The following is a 20,167-nucleotide window of genomic DNA, read 5'->3' on the forward strand; positions in this document are numbered from 1 at the left end:
CGTATTGTACCTTTAAACAAAGAAATGTCTGTTTTGAGGTATGAACATCTAAAATAAACTTAGATTTATGTCTTATTGTAACTGTAGCTAAAGGTTTAAATCCTCCAACTGTTGCTTCCTGTTTAACAGCTAGCGACAATACGGGCTTGGGAAATTTGGACCTCATTAAAGTACAGGAGCAATTAATACAGTTGGTTGATTATCTGATATTTACTGAGCACAGCACTGAGGCAGGATATCCTGTGGTCATCAGTCATGCGATTCAAACTTTCAACCGAGGAGATTATTGGTCTGTAATCAGATCAAAGCGATGGTATCGATGATCCTAATGCCATGATTGCTGCTGCAGCTCCTCATTATCTGTCAATCTCCAAGAACAGAAGGCAGGGAGACAGAGAGAAAGACGGGGGGGGAGAGAGACACCGAGACACAGAGAGAGAGAGTGGTTAGGGCCAGCCCCCTTTTTCAGCCGTTGCATGTTTCAACTGGGCTCTCCTTTCATTCGCTCCTCTGCTTTGTCACACCAGTCCTGAGTCACTGGCCTCTCTTGTCTGGATTTCTTGGTCACTGAGAGTCAGATGAAGTTCTGGATAAAGTCTTCACATTCTGAGGTAATTTCTTTTTCACCTCAACAGGTCATAGACGATGACCTCACTGACTGAACTGGTTGTGTGTAACGCCGTCTGGGGTGAAAAACGTCGGCTTGTCTTTAAACTGCAGCGTTGTGTGGCATCATTTGGCAGCATCGGTGTTGGAGAAATGCACGTTTGTTTAGAATATTTGCAGTGCAACGTCTGTAAATTCATGTGTGACAATATCAACCTTTGCCATTTGACTTCGTTTGGAACGTTTTGGAATATAAACAACTGTCTGTGCATGGATTTCTATGCTCCTTAAATCGGAGGAAGTCATAATTTATGATCCCGATCACCTCCGATCGTGGTCGTTTGTCTAAAACCAGGATCCGGGTTCTGCTCTTACTCTAAAGACGTTAACGGGTGATTCCAAATCCAGCTGTGGCTCCAGGCGCTCACACGTTGTAGTGCCGTCCCAGTTTCTTGGCAGAGGTCCGACTGGGTACAGATCATTTGTTAACTGTTAACATATGACTTAAGAATCCAGGGTAACGTTCCCTCAGCCTCAGTCCCACCTGACTGGTTTCTACATTATGGTGAAATAATTGGACCACAACATTCAAAGAATGCCTGAGTATAATGTCTGAATCCCACAAACCTCGGAATGTTGTTTAATGCATGTGCACGAGTGCAGCATACGTCCCTTTACTGTGGAAAGCAGCCCCGTGTGTGCACATGTTGTGTTGTTATTTCCTGGTCACCTCGCTGTGACGGGTGGATGGAGGATGAACACGATGGGAAAGAGGGGACGTTTCAACACCGATCCCTTCACAGCCAATCAACACAGCTTGCTTTTGTGTTCTTTAATGCAGTGCTGCCTTGCTCTCCGGTTTGCATCGTGCTCACCACTGTAATCCTCCTCTTGTGTGTCTGCAGTGGCTGGAAGCTTGAGGGACAGCTCACAGAAGAGCACCACCTTCTGGTTGAACGGGAAACTTTCGGGATCACCTTTGTTTTATTTCTGCTTCTCTCTGTCCCGGTTACTGACGGAATCCACGCAGTTTTACGTGGTTTTGTGTTTTACCCCCGACATCATGTGGAAGGAAATGACTTCGTAGTCAGCGGCTGCCAGCAGAACCAAAGAAGATCATCCCCAAGCATGGAGGCTTCAACGTCCACCTCTGTGCCCACGTTCCTGCCCTCGCCCACTCCTTCCTCTCCTAGATACCGGCACTTCTTTCAGGAGTACCAGGCTATTTCTGTCCTCGTGGAGCATTACAACTACACTGGCAAGCTGAAAGACCGGTACCGTGAAGGGCTCAAGCCCGAGGGCATCGCCTTCTTGGTGGTCTGTCTGCTCATTGTGCTTGAGAACGCTGTGGTTCTTGTGGCCATCTGGAGGAACAAGAAGTTCCATTTGCCCATGTATTACCTGTTGGGAAACCTCACTCTGTCCGACCTACTGGCTGGGATTACATACATGGCCAACATCATCATGTCCGGACCCAATACCTTGAAACTGACCCCGCTGCTCTGGTTCCTCAGGGAGGGGGGAGTCTTCATCACTCTGGCCGCCTCTGTGATTAGTCTGCTGGCCATCGCGATCGAGAGGCACGTTACTATGGTGACCATGAGGCCATACCACGGAGCCAAGCGTGGCCGGATGGTGGCGCTGATAGGCGCGAGCTGGGCCCTGGCGGGATTTTTGGGGGTTCTTCCGATCTTGGGGTGGAACTGCATCCACAGCCTGGACCAGTGCTCGACGGTGCTGCCGCTTTATGCCAAAAGCTACATCCTGTTCTGCGTCACCGTGTTCAGCGCCGTGCTCCTCGCCATCGTGGTCCTCTACGTCAGAGTCTTCCGCATCGTCCGCATCAACACGCAGCGGCAGCGGCTGGGCCTCTCGGGCAGCCTCAGGAAGGGTTTAGCGCGCAAGTCGCAGAAGTACATCGCCCTGCTCAAGACGGTCACCATCGTGCTGGGAGTCTTCATCGCCTGCTGGTTGCCCCTCTTCCTCCTCCTCCTCCTGGATTTTTTCTGCCCCACCCGCATCTGGCTGCTCTACAAGGCCGATTACTTCCTGGGAGTCGCCATGGTCAACTCGCTGCTGAACCCCATCATCTACACTCTGACCAGCAAGGACATGAGGAGAGCTATCCTGCGGCTGCTCTGTCGGCCATGTTTGATGACCAAAGACGGCCAGGTGAAGAAGATCGGGATGCCCTTCCTGGAGTGCAGCTTCAGTAAAACAGAGCTGCCGTCGCAGAAGCTGGAGGGCGGAGTGGAGACCACCGTTTCCTCGGGCAACGTTATCACCACCCCATCTCCTATTAAAGCCCTTTATCCAAAGCTGTTCAAGTCGTGAGCGACTAGCTAAACTGACTGAGTCCCGTTCTCAGCGACGAGCAGAGGCCACGTCGCACACCTTCTGTTCCGAATGGAACGTTTGGGGTGCGCGTGGCGACGCTCCGAGCACCGCCAGAAGCAGAACTATTGGGGAGGAACCAGGGGAAAATGCCATTTTGAACAGAGACAGTGTGCGGTTTCAACACTCTGCCCACATAAAAGAATCAAACTGTGAAATGAGCAAAAAATGATGCCGTAACGAGGCCACTCAAATGTGAACAAGACTGCTGAGGAGTGCACGCCAGCAATTAATCAACTCAACTAGTTTGCACTATTTTTTTTTTTCTCAAATCAAAGAAGGAGGTGTGATGTCAGACATCCACGATGTTCGTTCCAGGAGCCGCCTGAAACATCTGCAGACGCCTGAATTTGGCCGGTGCCGAAGCCCGAGCTCGGCTCGTCGCGTGTCCGCAGGCGTGAAGCAGCAAGAGCCGCGCGAGGCCGCACAGGAAAGACGGAGGTGGTAGAGAAACTCCGAAGCGTGTCGCGGCGGTGGTGAGAGGGGCAGGTGGCATCAAACTCCCCCGCAGTCTTTGAAACGCCGCAGCAAACCGGGCGCGGAAATTTGTTGTGGCGTGCGTTTCGTAATATCAGTCGGGCATCTGCGAGAACAGCGCCGTGGGAAAAATTACACTTGAATAATTAAGCTACTTGTTTTATAAAGAGAAACAAAGCATTATAACCACCATAACGCAACGATGCCAGTGACGATTGCATTAAAGGTAACGTTTGTCACTTTAAAGTAATACCTTAAACATGTAGCTTCAATTTGTTAATCACCTGTAAGTAAGTAATCGTCCTCCTGCTGCTGCGCGATGTTTATGGGCAAGGCAGCAGTCGTCAACTGAAATATGTCCAGAGTAGTTATTACATTACTGTGTAGTTATTACATTACTGTGTAGTTATTACATTACAATGTAATTATTACATTCCTGTGTAGTTATTACATTACTGTGTAGTTATTACATTACGGTGTAATTATTACATTACGGTGTAGTTATTACATTACAGTGTAATTATTACATTACGGTGTAGTTATTACATTACTGTGTAGTTATTACATTCCTGTGTAGTTATTACATTACGGTGTAATTATTACATTACAGTGTAATTATTACATTACGGTGTAGTTATTACATTACTGTGTAGTTATTACATTACGGTGTAGTTATTACATTACGGTGTAATTATTACATTACAGTGTAATTATTACATTACGGTGTAGTTATTACATTACTGTGTAGTTATTACATTCCTGTGTAGTTATTACATTCCTGTGTAGTTATTACATTACAGTGTAATTATTACATTACGGTGTAGTTATTACATTACTGTGTAGTTATTACATTACTGTGTAGTTATTACATTACAATGTAATTATTACATTCCTGTGTAGTTATTACTTTACGGTGTAATTATTACATTACAGTGTAATTATTACATTACGGTGTAATTATTACTTTACAGTGTAGTTATTACATTACAGTGTAATTATTACATTACTGTGTAGTTATTACATTACAATGTAATTATTACATTCCTGTGTAGTTATTACTTTACGGTGTAATTATTACATTACAGTGTAATTATTACATTACGGTGTAATTATTACTTTACAGTGTAGTTATTACATTACAGTGTAATTATTACATTACTGTGTAGTTATTACTTTACGGTGTAATTATTACATTACAGTGTAATTATTACATTACAGCATAATTATTACTGACAGTGTAATTTTTACATTACAGTGTAATTATTGCATTACAGTGTAATATTACATTACAGTGTAATTATTACATTACAGTGTAGTTATTACATTACAGCGTAATTATTACTGACAGTGTAATTTTTACATTACAGTGTAATTATTGCATTACAGTGTAATATTACATCACGGTGTAATTATTACATTACAGTGTAATAATGTAATTATTACATTACAGTGTAATATTACATTACAGTGTAATTATTACATTACAGCGTAATTATTACCGACAGTGTAATTTTTACATTACAGTGTAATTATTACATTACAGCGTAATTGTTGCATTACAGTGTAATAATTGCATTACAGTGTAGTTATTACATTACAGTGTAATAATTACATTACAGTGTAATATTGCATTACAGTGTAATTGTTACACTACAGTGTAATAATTACATTACAGTGTAATTATTACATTATAGTTTAGTTATTACATTACAGTGTAATTGTCGCATGACTTCCTCTCATTGTGTTTGCATATTTCCAAGAAGGTACAGATGCATCAGCATCAACACGGTGTAAATTTAACGATGGACTCTTTAGCGCTGTTTTTCGGGCCTTAACGACGACTACGGCCGTCTGGTCTTTTGTACTATAATTGTAATTAGCTTTTGTATTTCTGAAGACTTTTCATACGTGTTATAAATTATAACTATTTTCTATCGGCAGCAGGCTAACACTCTTTGCCTTTCTCTTCACAAAAGAAATAAAGTTGTTTTATTCTCCATTGTGCTTTCAAAGATTTATTTTGTGCTCACTCATTCCTACGTGCGTGCATGTGTGTTTTGCATTTAATTTCAGTGTTTATGTCTCTGTGCAAAGACCGAGTGCTTCAGGAGGCACCACAGGAAACCAGCCCCCTTGTTTCACATCTGGCATTGACATTGGCCCAGATACCGGGTTCTTCTGCGAGCTCCACGTGACCCAGGAGGACTCTGGCGCCAGACAATGACCCTTTTATTTAAAGGCTGAACACTCCACCGCTCTCTTTCTCCGTCAACCTGCGGGTGTGCTCCACCGTCACCTCAGCCTCGTTTGTGGTCCACGGTTGCCGTGGCTACAACTGAAAGAAGATCCTGTGAAAAGGTTCGCTCGGTTCTACATTTGTGCCCATTTGTGGAAAAATAAAATTGCTAAGCCGCACTTTGGCCATCCTGCTGCTAAGCTAATGCACATTTCACCTGCTGTTAAAGTTCTAATTTACAATTCGATCTGGAACAAGAACTCCTCCGGAGCCTCGATGAAGAGGATGCACATCTGGGCGAAGGCCAGCCTCCGCCCCTGGATGGGTTGCCAGTCCAGCGCAGGGCCCCACGTGAGCCTTTGTGGGTTTGGTACCTTGCTCAAGGGTACCTCAGCAGCGCCCCAACTACCAGAGCACCTTTGTTTTGTTCACACTGGTGCTGCAACAGGAACCCTCCTCTTCTCAGTCCAGCCTGTCTGAGCTACCACGAGAGGTTTGATCTACTACCACTGTACCTGTTGACAGAGGTGTGACACCTTGACCTCCAGGTCACACATGGGCCTCTAGCACGACTATCACAGACACACACTTGGATTACACACACATGATGTTTCCTGCTCTGATAAAACTTCACAGACGTGATGACAAACAGTGAACTCTGCAGAAAGAATAGTGGACCTTAATTAGTGACCTTTAGGGTCATCTGTCACATCAAATGCACGCAGGAAGCGAGGCGTGACACGTGTGACCTATTTAACAGGACCTGAGAGTGTGAAGAACAAGCGTCAATTAACTGGTCAGATCAGTATTTTTCCTTTTTTTTTTGATCTATACGGAGATCTAATCTGGCAATGAAACACTACGTTTTATTGCTCAAGACTGAATCATTTTAGACGACGGGCAGATCGAGTGTGAAGATGCGCTTTTGGTGCCACCTAGTGTCCATGGAGTGAAACTGCAGCTGCATTTGACCCTGTGTTGAGCTGCATTGTGTATTTTCTTAATGGTGTGTCAGCACTATAGTCGTGGTGGGAACCACAGTCCGAGACCGGGATCTGCAGGGAGCTCACGAATGTTTTTTAATTATATTTAAAGGCCTGTCTGATGGGCGGCATCGGGTGAAATTAGAAGCAGAACCGGCGCACCGACAGTGAAGGTGGGTCTATTTCGCAGGATGTGCTGCGACATGGGTCAGATGGATCGGGGCCCTCGCATTTGTGGGTCTGTTATTCAGGCTGATTTGACTGACGTTACAGTTGGTTTTGGCACCTCGGTCTTCCACCACTTCCGCTGTGAGGATCCCTTCACAGTAAAAGCACCCCCATCCGAAACCGCGCTCAGCTCCGTAGCCGAGAGCGGAGGCCGGATCGCCGTGCTCTTATTTTGAAAGGACGAAGAGGCCGGCACAATGCTTAGTCACGGTGAGTTACAGCTGCCCCCCCCCCCCCCCCCCCCCTCCCTCCTATGTGGCGCACAGCTCGACACCGTGATGGAGGAATCGAGCTAGACTACGCTGACTTTCTTTATTCACCATATTCCAGGTTCGCGACGCCACCGGAGCCGGTTTGCAGCGGTGAGTACCGGGGCTTGGAGCCGGGCTTTGCTGGCACCGGGGGCCGGAACGGTTCCTCAGCCCGGGGCCAGCGTCCCTGCTCGGCTCTTTATTTCGCCGTCCTCTCTGTTTCCAAACGCTTCGCTCCTAATTTGTGGTTTCCCCGGCTCTTGGTGTCCGTTGCAAACGCTTCGGTCCGGTCGTAAACGGGATTCCGTCGATTCTGCTCCGCGTCCGTTGCCTTCCGGTTCGGCACATGCCAGAACTCGCGATTCTGACCCGCTTCGGTCCAAACAAGTGCAGCAATGAAGAGTTGGGGCTTTGGCGAGGGCAGAGGAGCCGCGGATGCGGCGGAAATCTGCGTTTATGTAAGGATCGGCTTCACTTCTGGGTCATGTTTTGGTACAGCCTGTCCCGCTCTGTGCTCGGGTTCGAGATGAGTCACGCACGGAGCGTCTCACGCACGCACCGCGCGTCCAACCCGCGGCACTTTTCTCCATTTTCCCTGAACGTTCAACTTTGGCGTGCGTCACTTATTGTGCAACGCGTGCGTGAGCGGGCCTGGAGCGCAGGAGGCCGGCGGGGTCGGATGTGTTGCAGCTCTGCGGACGGTTCGAGCCCCTCTGGGCTGCAGCTCGTTAGCAGATGATTGATTTTATTTCTTTTCGACCTCAACAGATTTAGCTCTACTCATCCAGTGACGCGTTTACTTAGTTTAACCAACTTTACTGTGACACCAGACGGAGAAAAGCTTCATATTGTCGCCCGAGAGGGTGAATCCGAGTGGAAATTAAATAAAAGAACTAAAACCAGTAGCATTACGTCATCGCCAGCAGGACTTTATTTACCCCAGTCGTCCTACATGTCAGGGGCAGATTAAAGATCATATTCCACTGAACACCTCAGTGGAATATGATCTAAACCTGTTAGCAAACGCATCCCCGAAACTGAAGTCTTCAGAAGTGCTGCAGGCTCCGACCCGGGGAACCCGTTTGTGATCGAGTGGATCCTTTCTGGCTGTGAGGGTGAAGAAGTTGAGCAATATGTTCCAGATGAAATGTGCTGCCTGGAAAAGTGTCGTTTGCGGGATCAACTGGCCCGATGATAAACCGGACTAATGTTCCGGATCCAGTCAGGTGATGAATGTTCATCTCAGTCGTAGCTGAGGAACGTTTGCGTGATCCAGCCAAATTCTGCAGAGTTTGTGTGTTGTCTTTATTATGCAGCTGAAATATGTTAACTCTGTTACTAAGTAACAGTTGGCAAGTGAACAACACATTTCAGAACATTGGAAACCAAAGCCGAACACACCTGTGGGAACATTCACCTGCTTATTTCCTGATCCTCTTATCACCTGCTGAGTGGTGATGTTTCCCATAAAGAGCCACCATTTGTTGCACCGTCACAATAAAAACAGCCAGTCATTGTTGTTGTGTGTCTGGGGCCGGTTGTTGTGTGTTCAGGGCCGGTTGTTGTGTGTCAGGGGCCGGTTGTCGTCTGTTCGGGGCCGGTTGTTGTGTGTCCGGGGCCGGTTGTCGTGTGTCCGGGGCCGGTTGTCGTGTGTCCGGGGCCGGTTGTCGTGTGTCCGGGGCCGGTTGTCGTGTGTTCGGGGCCGGTTGTCGTGTGTCCGGGGCCGGTTGTCGTGTGTTCGGGGCCGGTTGTCGTGTGTCAGGGGCCGGTTGTCGTGTGTTCGGGGCCGGTTGTCGTGTGTCCGGGGCCGGTTGTCGTGTGTCCGGGGCCGGTTGTCGTGTGTCAGGGGCCGGTTGTCGTGTGTCCGGGGCCGGTTGTCGTGTGTTCGGGGCCGGTTGTTGTGTGTCCGGGGCCGGTTGTCGTGTGTTCGGGGCCGGTTGTCGTGTGTCCGGGGCCGGTTGTCGTGTGTCAGGGGCCGGTTGTCGCGTGTCCGGGGCCGGTTGTCGTCTGTTCGGGGCCGGTTGTCGTCTGTTCGGGGCCGGTTGTCGCGTGTTCGGGGCCGGTTGTCGCGTGTCCGGGGGCCGGTTGTCGTCTGTTCGGGGCCGGTTGTCGTCTGTTCGGGGCCGGTTGTCGTCTGTTCGGGGCCGGTTGTCGTCTGTTCGGGGCCGGTTGTCGCGTGTCCGGGGCCGGTTGTCGCCTGTTCGGGGCCGGTTGTCGCGTGTTCGGGGCCGGTTGTCGTCTGTTCGGGGCCGGTTGTCGTCTGTACGGGGCCGGTTGTCGTCTGTACGGGGCCGGTTGTCGTGTGTTCGGGGGCCAGTTGTCGTGTGTTCGGGGCCGGTTGTCGCGTGTTCGGGGCCGGTTGTCGCGTGTCCGGGGGCCGGTTGTCGTCTGTACGGGGCCGGTTGTCGTGTGTCCGGGGGCCGGTTGTCGTCTGTCCGGGGCCGGGGCCGGTTGTCGTCTGTCCGGGGCCGGGGCCGGTTGTCGTGTGTCCGGGGGCCGGTTGTCGTGTGTTCGGGGCCGGTTGTCGCGTGTTAACGTTAGCTTCGCTCACTTCCTGCATTCCTCAGTTGAGTGAGAATAAAAGTTCCTCTTGTCAAAGTTCAGCAGTTATTTCTCTCTGTAAATGAGCTCCGGTGACCACAGTCGGGGAGGAACCCTCGGCCTGACTGAGACCAGGACTGAGACCAGGACTGAGACCAGGACTGAGACCAGGACTGAGACCAGGAAGCGTCTCCTGCTGTGAAACGCCTGGTGACAGGCAGCTGGTGGCGCCGCACCATCGGGGGTCGCGACCTCCAGCTCCACCACTCTGTACATTCAGTTCAAGCGCTGTCTGCTCTCTGTTTCCCTCCAGCCTTCAGCCGGGCCCTCGGTTCTGGTAAGCTGACACGTTGTTATCGGATCAAGTCCAGGAAGAGGCCTTCGAAGAAAGTGACAACGCGACCCCCCCCCCGAACATTCCCACGGACTCGGCACACACTCGTCTTCATCTTTCTTCAGCCCGACGCCGCCTCAGACGGACGCTAAAAGAACCGACCCGGCCTCCAAACATGAGGTCGGCGTGACTGAGGAACGACTTCGATCCTTCAGAACTTCCTCTCGCCCGTCCTGAAGGCCGCCTCCGTTGCATCTGTGCAGAACCAACCCGCAACTTCCAGACTCATTTCTATGAGGCGTCGGCGATGAATCATAATGGCATAAACAGAATCATGGCGAGACCGGAGCTCTGAACGCCGCGAGGAAAATCCTTCGTCAAACGCCCCCGAACCCGGGAAGCCTGGAGCCGCCCGCCCATCTGCTATTTCATCCGCGTCCGTGCCTGGTGCCGCCATGCCCGATATTAGCGCCCGCCGTTCCTGAGAGCCCGAGGAGGAGGAGCACGGGAGGAAATGACGGAGTGCCTGACAGAGTGCAAAGCGCTGGTCACGCCGTCCACGCGCAACGGCCACCGGGTCTTCAGCTACACGCTGGAGAGCCACACGGCCGCCGCCTTCGCCATCATGAACGAGCTGCGGCTGGAGCGGCAGCTGTGCGACGTCACGCTGCGCGTGCGCTACAAGGACCTGGAGGCGGTGGACTTCGTGGCGCACAAGGTGGTGCTGGCGTCCTCCTCGCCCGTCTTCAGGGCCATGTTCACCAACGGGCTGAAGGAGTGCGGGATGGAGCTGGTGCCCATCGAGGGCATCCATCCCAAGGTGGGCCTGGCGTTCGCCCGCGGCTCCGGTGTCGAACGTGGCGCGTTAGCATTCTGAGGTTAGCGTTTTGAGACGACGTAATCCCGATTTCCTGGATTCTCCAGGTGATGGAGCGGCTGATCGAGTTCGCCTACACGGCCAGCATCTCCGTGGGGGAGAAGTGCGTGATTCACGTGATGAACGGCGCCGTCATGTACCAGATCGACAGCGTGGTCAGGGCCTGCTGCGATTTCCTGGTGCAGCAGCTGGATCCCAGCAACGCCATCGGCATCGCCAGCTTCGCCGAGCAGATCGGCTGCACGGAGCTGCACCAGAAGGCCCGGGAGTACATCTACATGAACTTCAGCCAGGTGAGAGCCCCTGAGCAAGGCACCCGTTCCCCTGTCCCCCCCCCAGTGCTGCTCCTGCCCCCGGAGTGGGCTTCACCTGTCTCTGTTCTGTAGGTGGCGACCCAGGAGGAGTTCTTCAACCTCTCCCACTGCCAGCTGGTGACGCTCATCAGCCGCGACGACCTCAACGTGCGCTGTGAGTCGGAGGTCTTCCACGCCTGCGTGGCGTGGGTGCGCTACGACCGGGAGAACCGGCGCCCCTACGTCCAGGCGTTGCTCCAGGCCGTCCGCTGCCACTCCCTCACCCCCAACTTCCTGCAGACCCAGCTCCAGTCCCTGGACCTGGACCCCCAGTGCAAAGACTACCTGGCCCAGATCTTCCAGGATCTCACCCTCCACAAACCCACCAAGGTGGTCTCTTGCCGGACGCCCAAGGTGCCGCAGCTGCTCTACATCTCGGGGGGCTACTTCCGTCAGTCCCTGAGCTACCTGGAGGCGTTCAACCCCTGCACGGGGGTGTGGCTGCGGCTCGCCGACCTCCAGGTGCCCCGCAGCGGCCTCGCCGCCTGCGTGATCAGCGGGCTCTTCTACGCCGTGGGCGGCAGGAACAACGCGCCCGACGGCAACATGGACTCCAACGCGCTGGACTGCTACAACCCCATGAACAACTGCTGGCTGCCGTGCGCGCCCATGAGCGTGCCCAGGAACCGGATCGGAGTCGGGGTCATCGACGGCATGATCTACGCGGTGGGCGGATCCCACGGGTGCATCCACCACAACAGCGTGGAAAGGTAAGCAAAGCGGATCCCTTTGGGAGAGGGGAGCTTGTTTTGATCCGTGCGGGTTCCAAGCTCCGCCCACGGGGATCTCCAGCGGCGCCGCACTCCTGGCGTCGCCGGAGCGACTCGGCAATAAAAGTGATTTAAAAGGAAACGAAACCGAAACGCCGATTGTGCCTCGGTCAATGAACAACCCAACAACGGAGTCATGTGACTTCTTGGAACGTCCCGTATCTTTATTTCCGCTGGGAACCCGTTGGGATCCTCTGCTCCTGTGCTGCAGGTACGACCCGGAAAAGGACCAGTGGCAGCTGGTGGCGCCCATGTTGACGCGGCGTATCGGCGTCGGCGTCGCCGTCATCAACCGGCTGCTTTACGCCGTGGGGGGGTTCGACGGGGCCAACCGGCTCGGCTCCTGTGAGTGCTACAACCCCGACAGGGACGAGTGGACCTCCATGGCCTCCATGAACACCGTGCGATCCGGAGCTGGTGAGGAAGCCGCTCCCGGCCCCCCTCATTTGTGGGGGGGGGGGGGTTGATTGACAGCATGACACCAGTAAACTCACCTCTGACCCTGTTTTTAGGTGTCTGCTCACTGGGGAACCGCATCTTCGTCATGGGGGGCTACGACGGCACCAACCAGCTCAACACGGTGGAGCGCTACGACGTGGAGGCCGACACCTGGAGCTTCGCCGCCTCCATGAGGCACCGGCGGAGCGCTCTGGGGGCCACGGCCTTGCACGGACGCATCTACGTGATGGGTGAGCTTGGAGATGACCCTCGCCACGCGCGCCGAACACACTTTTGGAATTCAAACGCAGTCCGGAGCGTCTAAAGCCGCCGTAACAAACATCCTCTAGTCTTGTTTGACGTACTACAGGGGTTGTCATGGCAACCGGTCCTTTCATTCAGCACCATATAAGCTGATACCAGCTGACGTTGGTGGACAAGCTGCAGAGTGTAAGAGGTTGAAGTGCTTCAGTTTGGATTCTGAGGTCTATTTTGGGTGTTCCAGTCCAGCCTATAGCTCTGATCAATGTAGCGGTTAGCAACATGGCTAGCGGTTAGCAACATGGCTATCTGCTAGCCTTTAGCTCATTGGTGCGGTTGTGGGGGGCTGCTACGTGCTAATGGAATAAAACCCTTTTGTTCGCAGGGGGTTATGATGGCAGCACGTTTTTGGACAGCGTGGAGTGCTACGACCCGGAGGAGGACACCTGGTCGGAGGTGACGCGAATGACGTCGGGGCGGAGCGGTGTGGGCGTGGCCGTAACCATGGAGCCGTGCCAGAAAGACTTGGCCCAGTGTCCACAGTCTGAGGGAGAGAACGTGGTGGTGGCGCCTGCCTCCCGCTCGGCCAGCTGTAGTTTTGACCCTCACCACAGTCGGCAGCACAGCGAGCCCTTTGGCAAAGGCGTCTGAGGCGTCTGAGCCGCGCACGTGTGCAGACGAGCGCCCCGAAGCTCCGCTAAGTCCCGCCCATCACCTCTGAATGGAGGTGGAGGTTAGCTGAAGCACCACGTGCTGCCTCACGGATTCTTAGCGTTCACACTTGTTATAAATGAAAGTGACAGATCTCAGATCAGGGTTGTGCAGACTTGATTGTGTAAAGGTTTAATTTTGGTGGGGGGGGCAGGGCTGCGTTCTAAAAGAATCTGAGCGGGCTTGTTATAGCAGCAGGAATCCACTCTGAGGGGAGGTTCTGGTCGGACTGAGCCCCCACGTGTGATGAAACAGTAGTTGGGTAGTGTAGAGCAACGTGCCATAGTGTCCTCGGGGTGGGTGGGGTGGGGGGGGGGGGGTAGAGGTCAGTAGAGCCAGGGAGCTGTTCCTGATGAAGGTGATCACAACACGCTGGACCTCATGGAAGACGCCAACCACGCTCTTGCATGAGGCCCAAAGATTCAAATTCAAGCATTTTTTAAATGCGTCGCAGCAAAAAGTTCTGTTCTGGTAAAACCAGGTCACCAGAACGTCGCTTCCTGCGGCGCCGGCGGCCCGGTTGTGTCCGTATGTTCGATGTGTCGTGTAGAAAGGAAAGGGAATACTGTAGCATCAAAGGCACCCCACCGAGTTCTTTCACATTAGAAACACGCAGGCTCCACTCTCCTCTTGATAATTCTGGTTTTACCCTCCACCTCAGACAGGAACGACCACATTTGTGCACCCGTGTTCCGACCGTGCACGCTTATGACAAAACCCTGGCACCAGGCAGGGTTTCTGTAACAGCAGTTTAAGCTACAAACTTTTTAAAGTGGTGTTTTGTACATTGATATTCGGAGAAGCCTTGTACAGAATTTTAGAACTTCCTTTTTTATTTATTCAGTTTTCCTTTGTTTCTCTGAACTGACATCCTCTTTCTATCGAATTGGACTCTGGTGTTTTGGAAACAGCATGCTTTGTGACCAAGTAGGAACGCCTGGTAATGCTAATTTTGGATGTTTGCTCCCCAAAGACAAGGGGCTTTTTCTGTCTGAATGGGTAGAATATTTAATGTCTGCTTTGTACATTTTTCCTCAGCAGCAAAAACTGTGTAAAATAACACCTTGTAAAGTAAAATATGTTTGTTGTAACGGTGCAGTCCTGTCGTGTTTTTATGGACATTTGACATTTTATTGAGCTTTTTTTGTGCTTTTGTGAACATTCTACCAGTGAGTTGATTGCAGGCAGCTCTAAAGGCCACTAGAGGGAGACAAATCCATTCATATCTTAAAGTAAACAGTTTAAATCAACGTAATATTTTACAGGATTCCTCTTTACATCAGAAGAAAATAGGTCCGAGGAGAGACGGTAAATGTTAATATTCAAATTATTACAATCAGTGCCGACGTCACTCCGCAGACCAAAGTTCTGAGATCAGCTGGTCACGTTCCTTCATCAACCCTCTGGACTATAATAACCCGCCTGCAGGGGGCGCTACGGTCGAAGACGATGCTGACAGACGATCAAATTTAGAAAAATTAAGAAATAAAACGCATCCGCGATTAGTCTTGATTATCTCCCCCCCCCCCCCCCCCCCCCCCAACGGCAGCTCCTGAGGGGTTTGCAGATTTAAACCCTACAACATTAATGAGAAAGGATCAAAAGGAGTGCAACAGTTTGGTAAAGACATCTTTTGTAGCATTTGTGGCATTTTGTATAATTTCATATATTTTACTGATTTTCCCGCTACAACAGTAACATGAACATCGAACTTGCTTTGACAGGATCATTTTGATTCACCGTCTTTGTGACGGATATGCAACCCCCCCACGCCAGTCCAAACATGCTCGGGGGGCTTTTATTTTGGAAACCGGCGGCCGGAAGCTGCGTGGAATTCAGTCTTAACTTGACAAAGGTGCGCGCTGGATCCGCGGTGAGTTCCCGAGGTGTGCCGCTCATCGCAGGATCGCCTTCGGACACAGGTAAGAGAAACTCACCTGAGTGAAGGTAACAAAAGGTAAAAACACCTGAGAACAGGCGGAACACACCGAGAGTTTAGAGACAAACTGGAAGGACTTTAAAAAGTTTTAAGGCGAGTTTCAATGCGTCGGTGAAACGGCGCAGTAAGTCTGCAAAGTTAATAAAGGGAGCTCCAATCCTTTATTTTTTAATCTATTGTCATTTTATCAGTTTCTCTAATATATAGAGAATATATATATATAATAAGGAGGTCTCAATATTTCGTTTGTTGTCTCAGTCGACGTCAAGCAGCGCAGAGTGGAGCCATTTTTGCTGATGTCCCATGTTGTCAAACTAGTTTATCCAGTCTGGGTCCTACCTGAGTATCAGTTTGGTGTTGTTGGTTCTGTCTGAGGCCTGCAGACGGACAGACGGACAGACCACGCTTCATGTAGCTGGAAACCCAAACGCCCTGCGGGGACACTGACGCTGTTGTCTGTCGTTCTTCCCTGTCATCGGTGGGCAGCAGCGGCCAAGATGATCCCAGTGGGCGAGTTCAGAAACTTCAGCACAGAGCAGAACACAAAGCTGCGGGTCCTGAAGCCGTGGTGGGACGTTTTCACCGAGTACCTGTGCGTCGCCATGGTTATGATCGGAGTCTTCGGGTGCACCTTGCAGGTGGGAGGCTGCTGCACGACCTCTGACCCCGCACGGCAGCGTCCGTGCGAGCCACGTGCACTCGCTAGCTTTATATCGCAGACGTAATATTAACGAGCGCTGAGCAGAATCCTCCCCCTCGTCTTCCTCATTCCTTCTCGTTTGCCTGATTCCCACAGCTGACCCAGGACAAGATCGCCTGCCTGCCCAGCCACTACACCAGCCCCACGCCCGAAGCCATCGACTGCAGCCACATCCGTCACTATGGCGACAACAGGACCGCGCTGGCCAAGCCGGTGAACGCCGTCATCTCGGAGGTGTTTGGACGTAAAAACGGCTTGGACATCCACCAGTACGTGTTCGTGAACCACTATTGCTACGAGAAGTCCGTTCACTGGTACGCCAAGTTCTTCCCGTACCTGGTTCTGATCCACACGATGGTCTTCATGGTGGCGAGCGGCTTCTGGTTCAAGTTTCCCGGGACGTCCTCTAAAATCGACCTTTTCGTCAACATCCTGGCCAAGTGTTTCGACTCGCCGTGGACGACGAGGGCCCTGAGCGAGGTGTCCGAGGAGAGAGGGGAAGAGAAGCTGGTGAGCTGGAGGAGGAACACCGTGTCGAAAAGTGCCGAGAAAGCAGAGGACGAGGAGACCGTCGGGCTTATGCGCTCGTCATCTGTCAAATCCAACCCGGAAAAAAAGAACCTGGAGGCCCAGCCGCCCCCCTCTGTCCTCGATAAGAAGGAGGGCGAGCAGGCCAAGGCTTTGTTCGAAAAGGTGAAGAAGCTGAGGACACACGTGGAAGAAGCCGACCTCCTGTACTTCATGTATGTTTTACAAACATGCCTGAAGGTCTTCAAGTTCCTCCTGATCATCATCTACACGGCGGTGCTGGTGCCCAACATTGAGATCGTGGTGCGCTGCTTGGTCCCGCCGGAGCTGACGGGTTTCGACATCTACTGCTGTAACCACAACAAAGCGAACCTTTTCTCCAAACTGGCCTACTGCTACGTCAGTTTCGTGGGCGTGTACGGACTCCTGTGCGTCTACTCCCTCTACTGGCTGTTCCACAGGCCCCTGAAGGAATACTCCTTCGAGCAGGTCAGACTGGAGACGGGAATCAACGACATACCCGACGTGAACAACGACTTCGCCTTCCTCCTCCACCTCGTGGACCAATACGATGCCCTTTACTCGAAGAGGTTTGCCGTCTTCCTGTCCGAGGTCAGCGAGAGCCGCCTCCACCAGCTCAACCTCAACCACGAGTGGACGGAGAGGAAGCTGCATACCTGTCTTTCCAGGAACGCCAGCAACCGGCTGGAGCTCCATTTGTTAATGCTGCCAGGACTCCCTGACACAGTCTTCAGCCTCCTTGAGGTGGAATCGCTCAAGCTGGAGCAGGTTAAAAACGTCACCATCCCGGCGAGCGTGGCGAAGCTCGGCGCCCTTCAGGAGTTGGCGCTCGTCTACTGCCCAGCCAAGCTCCAGCTGCCCGCCCTGAACCACTTCAAGGAGAACCTGAAGGTCCTTCGTCTGGCTTTTGAGAGCCTCGAGGAGGTGCCTCTGTGGATGTACGCCCTCCAGGGCCTGGAGGAGTTGCACCTGAATGGTCCTCTGACCAACGAGGTGTCCAAAAGCGCCTCCCTGGAATCCCTCCGAGAACTCCGAGCTCTCAGAGTCCTGGTTCTTCGCTCGAACCTTGCCAAGATCCCCCCCTGTGTCGTGGACGTGGCGCTGTCGCTGCAGCGGCTGTGCATCTACAACGACAACGTCAAGCTCCAAGCCTTTAGCAGCCTCAAGAAGCTGAGCAACCTGGTCTCGCTGGAGCTGGCGGGCTGCGACTTGGAGCGCATCCCCAGCGCCGTCTTCAGCCTCGGCAACCTGCAGGAGCTGGACCTGCGGGAGAACAAGCTCACGACGGTGGAGGAGATCCTGAGCTTGCAGCACTGCAGGCGGCTGGTCACCCTCCGACTGTGGCACAACAAAATCTCCTACATCCCCGATCACATCAGCAAGCTGCACTCCCTGGAGACCCTGGACCTCAGCTGGAACAAGCTGCGCAAGCTCCCCTCCAGACTGTTCTACTGCACTAAGATAAGACACCTCGATGTCTCCCACAACCAGCTCACGGCTCTGCCCCCTGAGGTGGGCATCCTGCACAGCCTTCACTTCTTCTCCGCTGCCTTCAACTCTTTGGAAACGCTGCCGGAGGAGCTGTTCTCCTGCAAAAAGCTGAAGACGTTGGCCCTCGGGAACAACTGCCTGTCCGCTCTCAGTCCTCGGGTAGCCAACCTGGCCCAGCTGGTCCGGCTGGAGGTCAGAGGGAACCGCCTGGGCTCTCTGCCGTTGGAGGTCTGGGACTGTCCCCTGCTGACTGTCGGTGGACTCGTAGCGGAAGACAACTTGCTGGAAGGCTGTCGGAGATCCGACGGGGGGGGCGAGCAGAGTTGATGGAGCCGATGTGTTCGCGGATCACGCGTATTCGTGATGTTCCGGCTCCTCTGGAAACTCCCCGGGATGAGCAGGAAGTCCGGTCACAGGCACAACGGATTAATGAGTAATGTGGTCCTTTTAAAAAGGTTCAAATCTAACACACACACACACACACACACACACACACACACACACACAGGTATTTAGATGTGCAACACACACATCTGCGCTGCTTGTTACTATTGTGACTCACCTTTTTTTGATGTTGTACAGTTTATGTCTAAAGACGACCTCCGTTCTAAGACTTGTTAAAATGTTTATTTCCATTTTTGTTTTGTTTTTTTTAAAAAGCCTTTAAAAAAAATCAATTCATACCAATAATTTAACTTCTGCTTCTCATTCGTTTGCATCTCTCTGGATTCTTTAGGAAATACAGGCTGAAGCATTTACAACGGCTGCGTCCTGTTCTTTTTCTTTTTTTTTACAGTGTTACATTTTTCGACGAGCTCACCTTTCAGCCGGTAACAACCGGAGGGATAGAAACGCTTTCAGCAGCAGGATAAAAGGTATTCATCTGTCTGTTCACATATTCAGCCCAGAAGACAAAAGACTGGAATCAAACTTTAGATTCGTCGGGCTGCACATGCACCGTGTATTACAGAGCGTTCGTCGCCAGGGCAACAACGTCCAACGGTGATCCCAAACGCTCCGAAGTGGTTTGGAATCCGATTCAGTTATGGATGTGTGACGAGTAAAGCAGGAAGTGGATCTTAGCTCGGAGGCTCCGCTCGGGCTCTTATTTAAACTGTGTGTTATCGGCCACGGGGGACAAGCGACTCAATTACTGCACCATCAGAACCTCGCAGAGCTGAAATCAAGTTGTTCTGGACCTTGAAAGCTCAAGTCTAGACCGTAGTGGCAGGTTATTAACCCCCAATCACCCAGCACGGCGTGTAAGAGGCGATGGCCACAGCTGCTGATCACGCTGAGCCTCTCCTGTGTGGGGAGACTCATTAACTCTCCATTGTGCAGTCGTGTCCTGGCTTGTAGTTCTAAAAGTTATAAACATACCTCAGTAAGCTGGAGCCTTCGCTGACCTCCCCCCCGCCTGCCACACCTCGGAGGCTGGGGGAGTTTTTTCATTCCCATCATGTTACAGCCAAACGCACGTTTTCAAACATTGACAGAGAGGTGTCTGAAGTCATGGTCCTGTCAATCATTGACCTCTCACCTCCTAGAAATGGGTCACCAGCTCCTGGACCGGTCTTCAGGAGGGGGCTTCAACCTGTTGGGGACGGCCGTCAACGTGGCAGCGAAGTTCTCCCAGTTCACTCTTCAACCAGACTGAGTCCTGTTGGAGAATCGTGCCTATAAATTAGTGCTCAGGAGCAGAGCTGTACCACGACCTGGACCAGGCTGGGGGGGGGGGGGGCTCCACAGATCCTGCCCGACAACCATTGCTGCAGCACTGCACCAAAACTGGCCTCTAGATTCTTGGGAGGGAAACACACACGAAAGGCAAGTTTGGGATTTCAGAGCCAGCCGAAGGCCTCCCAGGCTGTGAGGAGCTCTTCCTACGCCGCCTCACACTCCCGTAGCCTGTGTTGCACCCTGGACGTTCGCCAGCCGCACTTTCTGTCCTGATCCTCGACTGTCTGACGTTGCTGCTGCAGCAGCTCCGGACAACAAGCAGCACGCCCACGGCGTCATCGGGGGGGG

At 52.0% G+C, this 20,167-nt stretch overlaps 4 protein-coding genes across 6 annotated transcripts; 3 read left to right on the forward strand and 1 right to left on the reverse strand.

Annotated features, from left to right (window-relative positions):
* The first annotated feature begins 470 nt into the window (after positions 1–470).
* On the forward strand, positions 471–3,192 carry s1pr5b (sphingosine-1-phosphate receptor 5b). Its single transcript, XM_011613090.2, has 2 exons — positions 471–611; positions 1,512–3,192. The coding sequence occupies exon 2, from the start codon at positions 1,735–1,737 to the stop codon at positions 2,938–2,940; it is 1,206 nt and encodes a 401-aa protein (XP_011611392.1). The 5' UTR covers positions 471–611; positions 1,512–1,734; the 3' UTR covers positions 2,941–3,192.
* Positions 3,193–7,158: 3,966 nt separating this feature from the next.
* On the forward strand, positions 7,159–14,551 carry keap1b (kelch-like ECH-associated protein 1b). Of its 2 annotated transcripts, XM_029851225.1 has the most exons (7): positions 7,159–7,286; positions 10,030–10,870; positions 10,975–11,220; positions 11,314–11,990; positions 12,262–12,467; positions 12,563–12,739; positions 13,135–14,551. In XM_029851225.1, the coding sequence occupies exons 2-7, from the start codon at positions 10,565–10,567 to the stop codon at positions 13,398–13,400; spliced, it is 1,878 nt and encodes a 625-aa protein (XP_029707085.1). In that variant the 5' UTR covers positions 7,159–7,286; positions 10,030–10,564; the 3' UTR covers positions 13,401–14,551. The 2 variants fall into 2 exon arrangements, with proteins under 2 accessions (XP_029707085.1, XP_003972643.1); XM_003972594.3 differs by lacking the exon at positions 7,159–7,286 and having other exon boundaries at positions 9,650–10,870.
* LOC115253339 (splicing factor 3A subunit 2-like) lies at positions 8,340–9,807 on the reverse strand. Its single transcript, XM_029851241.1, has 2 exons — positions 9,704–9,807; positions 8,340–9,563 (listed from the first exon to the last, which is right to left on the reverse strand). Exons 1-2 carry the CDS (start codon positions 9,733–9,735, stop codon positions 8,687–8,689), a joined length of 909 nt encoding a protein of 302 aa, XP_029707101.1. The 5' UTR covers positions 9,736–9,807; the 3' UTR covers positions 8,340–8,686.
* Positions 14,552–15,129: 578 nt separating the features above from the next.
* Positions 15,130–18,905, forward strand: LOC101072798 (volume-regulated anion channel subunit LRRC8E). Of its 2 annotated transcripts, none has more exons than XM_003972593.3 (3): positions 15,130–15,382; positions 15,889–16,037; positions 16,196–18,905. In XM_003972593.3, the coding sequence occupies exons 1-3, from the start codon at positions 15,217–15,219 to the stop codon at positions 18,464–18,466; spliced, it is 2,586 nt and encodes an 861-aa protein (XP_003972642.2). In that variant the 5' UTR covers positions 15,130–15,216; the 3' UTR covers positions 18,467–18,905. The 2 variants fall into 2 exon arrangements, with proteins under 2 accessions (XP_003972642.2, XP_011611391.2); XM_011613089.2 differs by having other exon boundaries at positions 15,134–15,382; positions 15,886–16,037.
* Positions 18,906–20,167: the final 1,262 nt, after the last annotated feature.

The sequence above is a fragment of the Takifugu rubripes genome, chromosome 17, assembly GCF_901000725.2.
Source record: "Takifugu rubripes chromosome 17, fTakRub1.2, whole genome shotgun sequence".
Taxonomy (NCBI): Eukaryota; Metazoa; Chordata; class Actinopteri; order Tetraodontiformes; family Tetraodontidae; genus Takifugu; species Takifugu rubripes.

Bases quoted from the DNA above. Each gene is read 5' to 3' on its own strand.
- s1pr5b (XM_011613090.2), top strand. From the start codon at position 1,735: ATGGAGGCTTCAACGTCCACCTCTGTGCCCACGTTCCTGCCCTCGCCC.
- LOC115253339 (XM_029851241.1), bottom strand. From the start codon at position 9,735: ATGCAGGAAGTGAGCGAAGCTAACGTTAACAC. The intron at 9,564-9,703 runs GCGACAACCGGC...GGCCCCGTACAG, and splicing joins AGCGAAGCTAACGTTAACAC to ACGACAACCGGCCCCCGGAC.
- keap1b (XM_029851225.1), top strand. From the start codon at position 10,565: ATGACGGAGTGCCTGACAGAGTGCAAAGCGCTGGTCACGCCGTCCACG. The intron at 11,221-11,313 runs GTGAGAGCCCCT...TCTGTTCTGTAG, and splicing joins TCTACATGAACTTCAGCCAG to GTGGCGACCCAGGAGGAGTT. The intron at 12,468-12,562 runs GTGAGGAAGCCG...CCCTGTTTTTAG, and splicing joins CACCGTGCGATCCGGAGCTG to GTGTCTGCTCACTGGGGAAC.
- LOC101072798 (XM_011613089.2), top strand. From the start codon at position 15,217: ATGCAACCCCCCCACGCCAGTCCAAACATGCTCGGGGGGCTTTTATTT. The intron at 15,383-15,885 runs GTAAGAGAAACT...ATCGGTGGGCAG, and splicing joins AGGATCGCCTTCGGACACAG to CAGCGGCCAAGATGATCCCA. The intron at 16,038-16,195 runs GTGGGAGGCTGC...TGATTCCCACAG, and splicing joins TCTTCGGGTGCACCTTGCAG to CTGACCCAGGACAAGATCGC.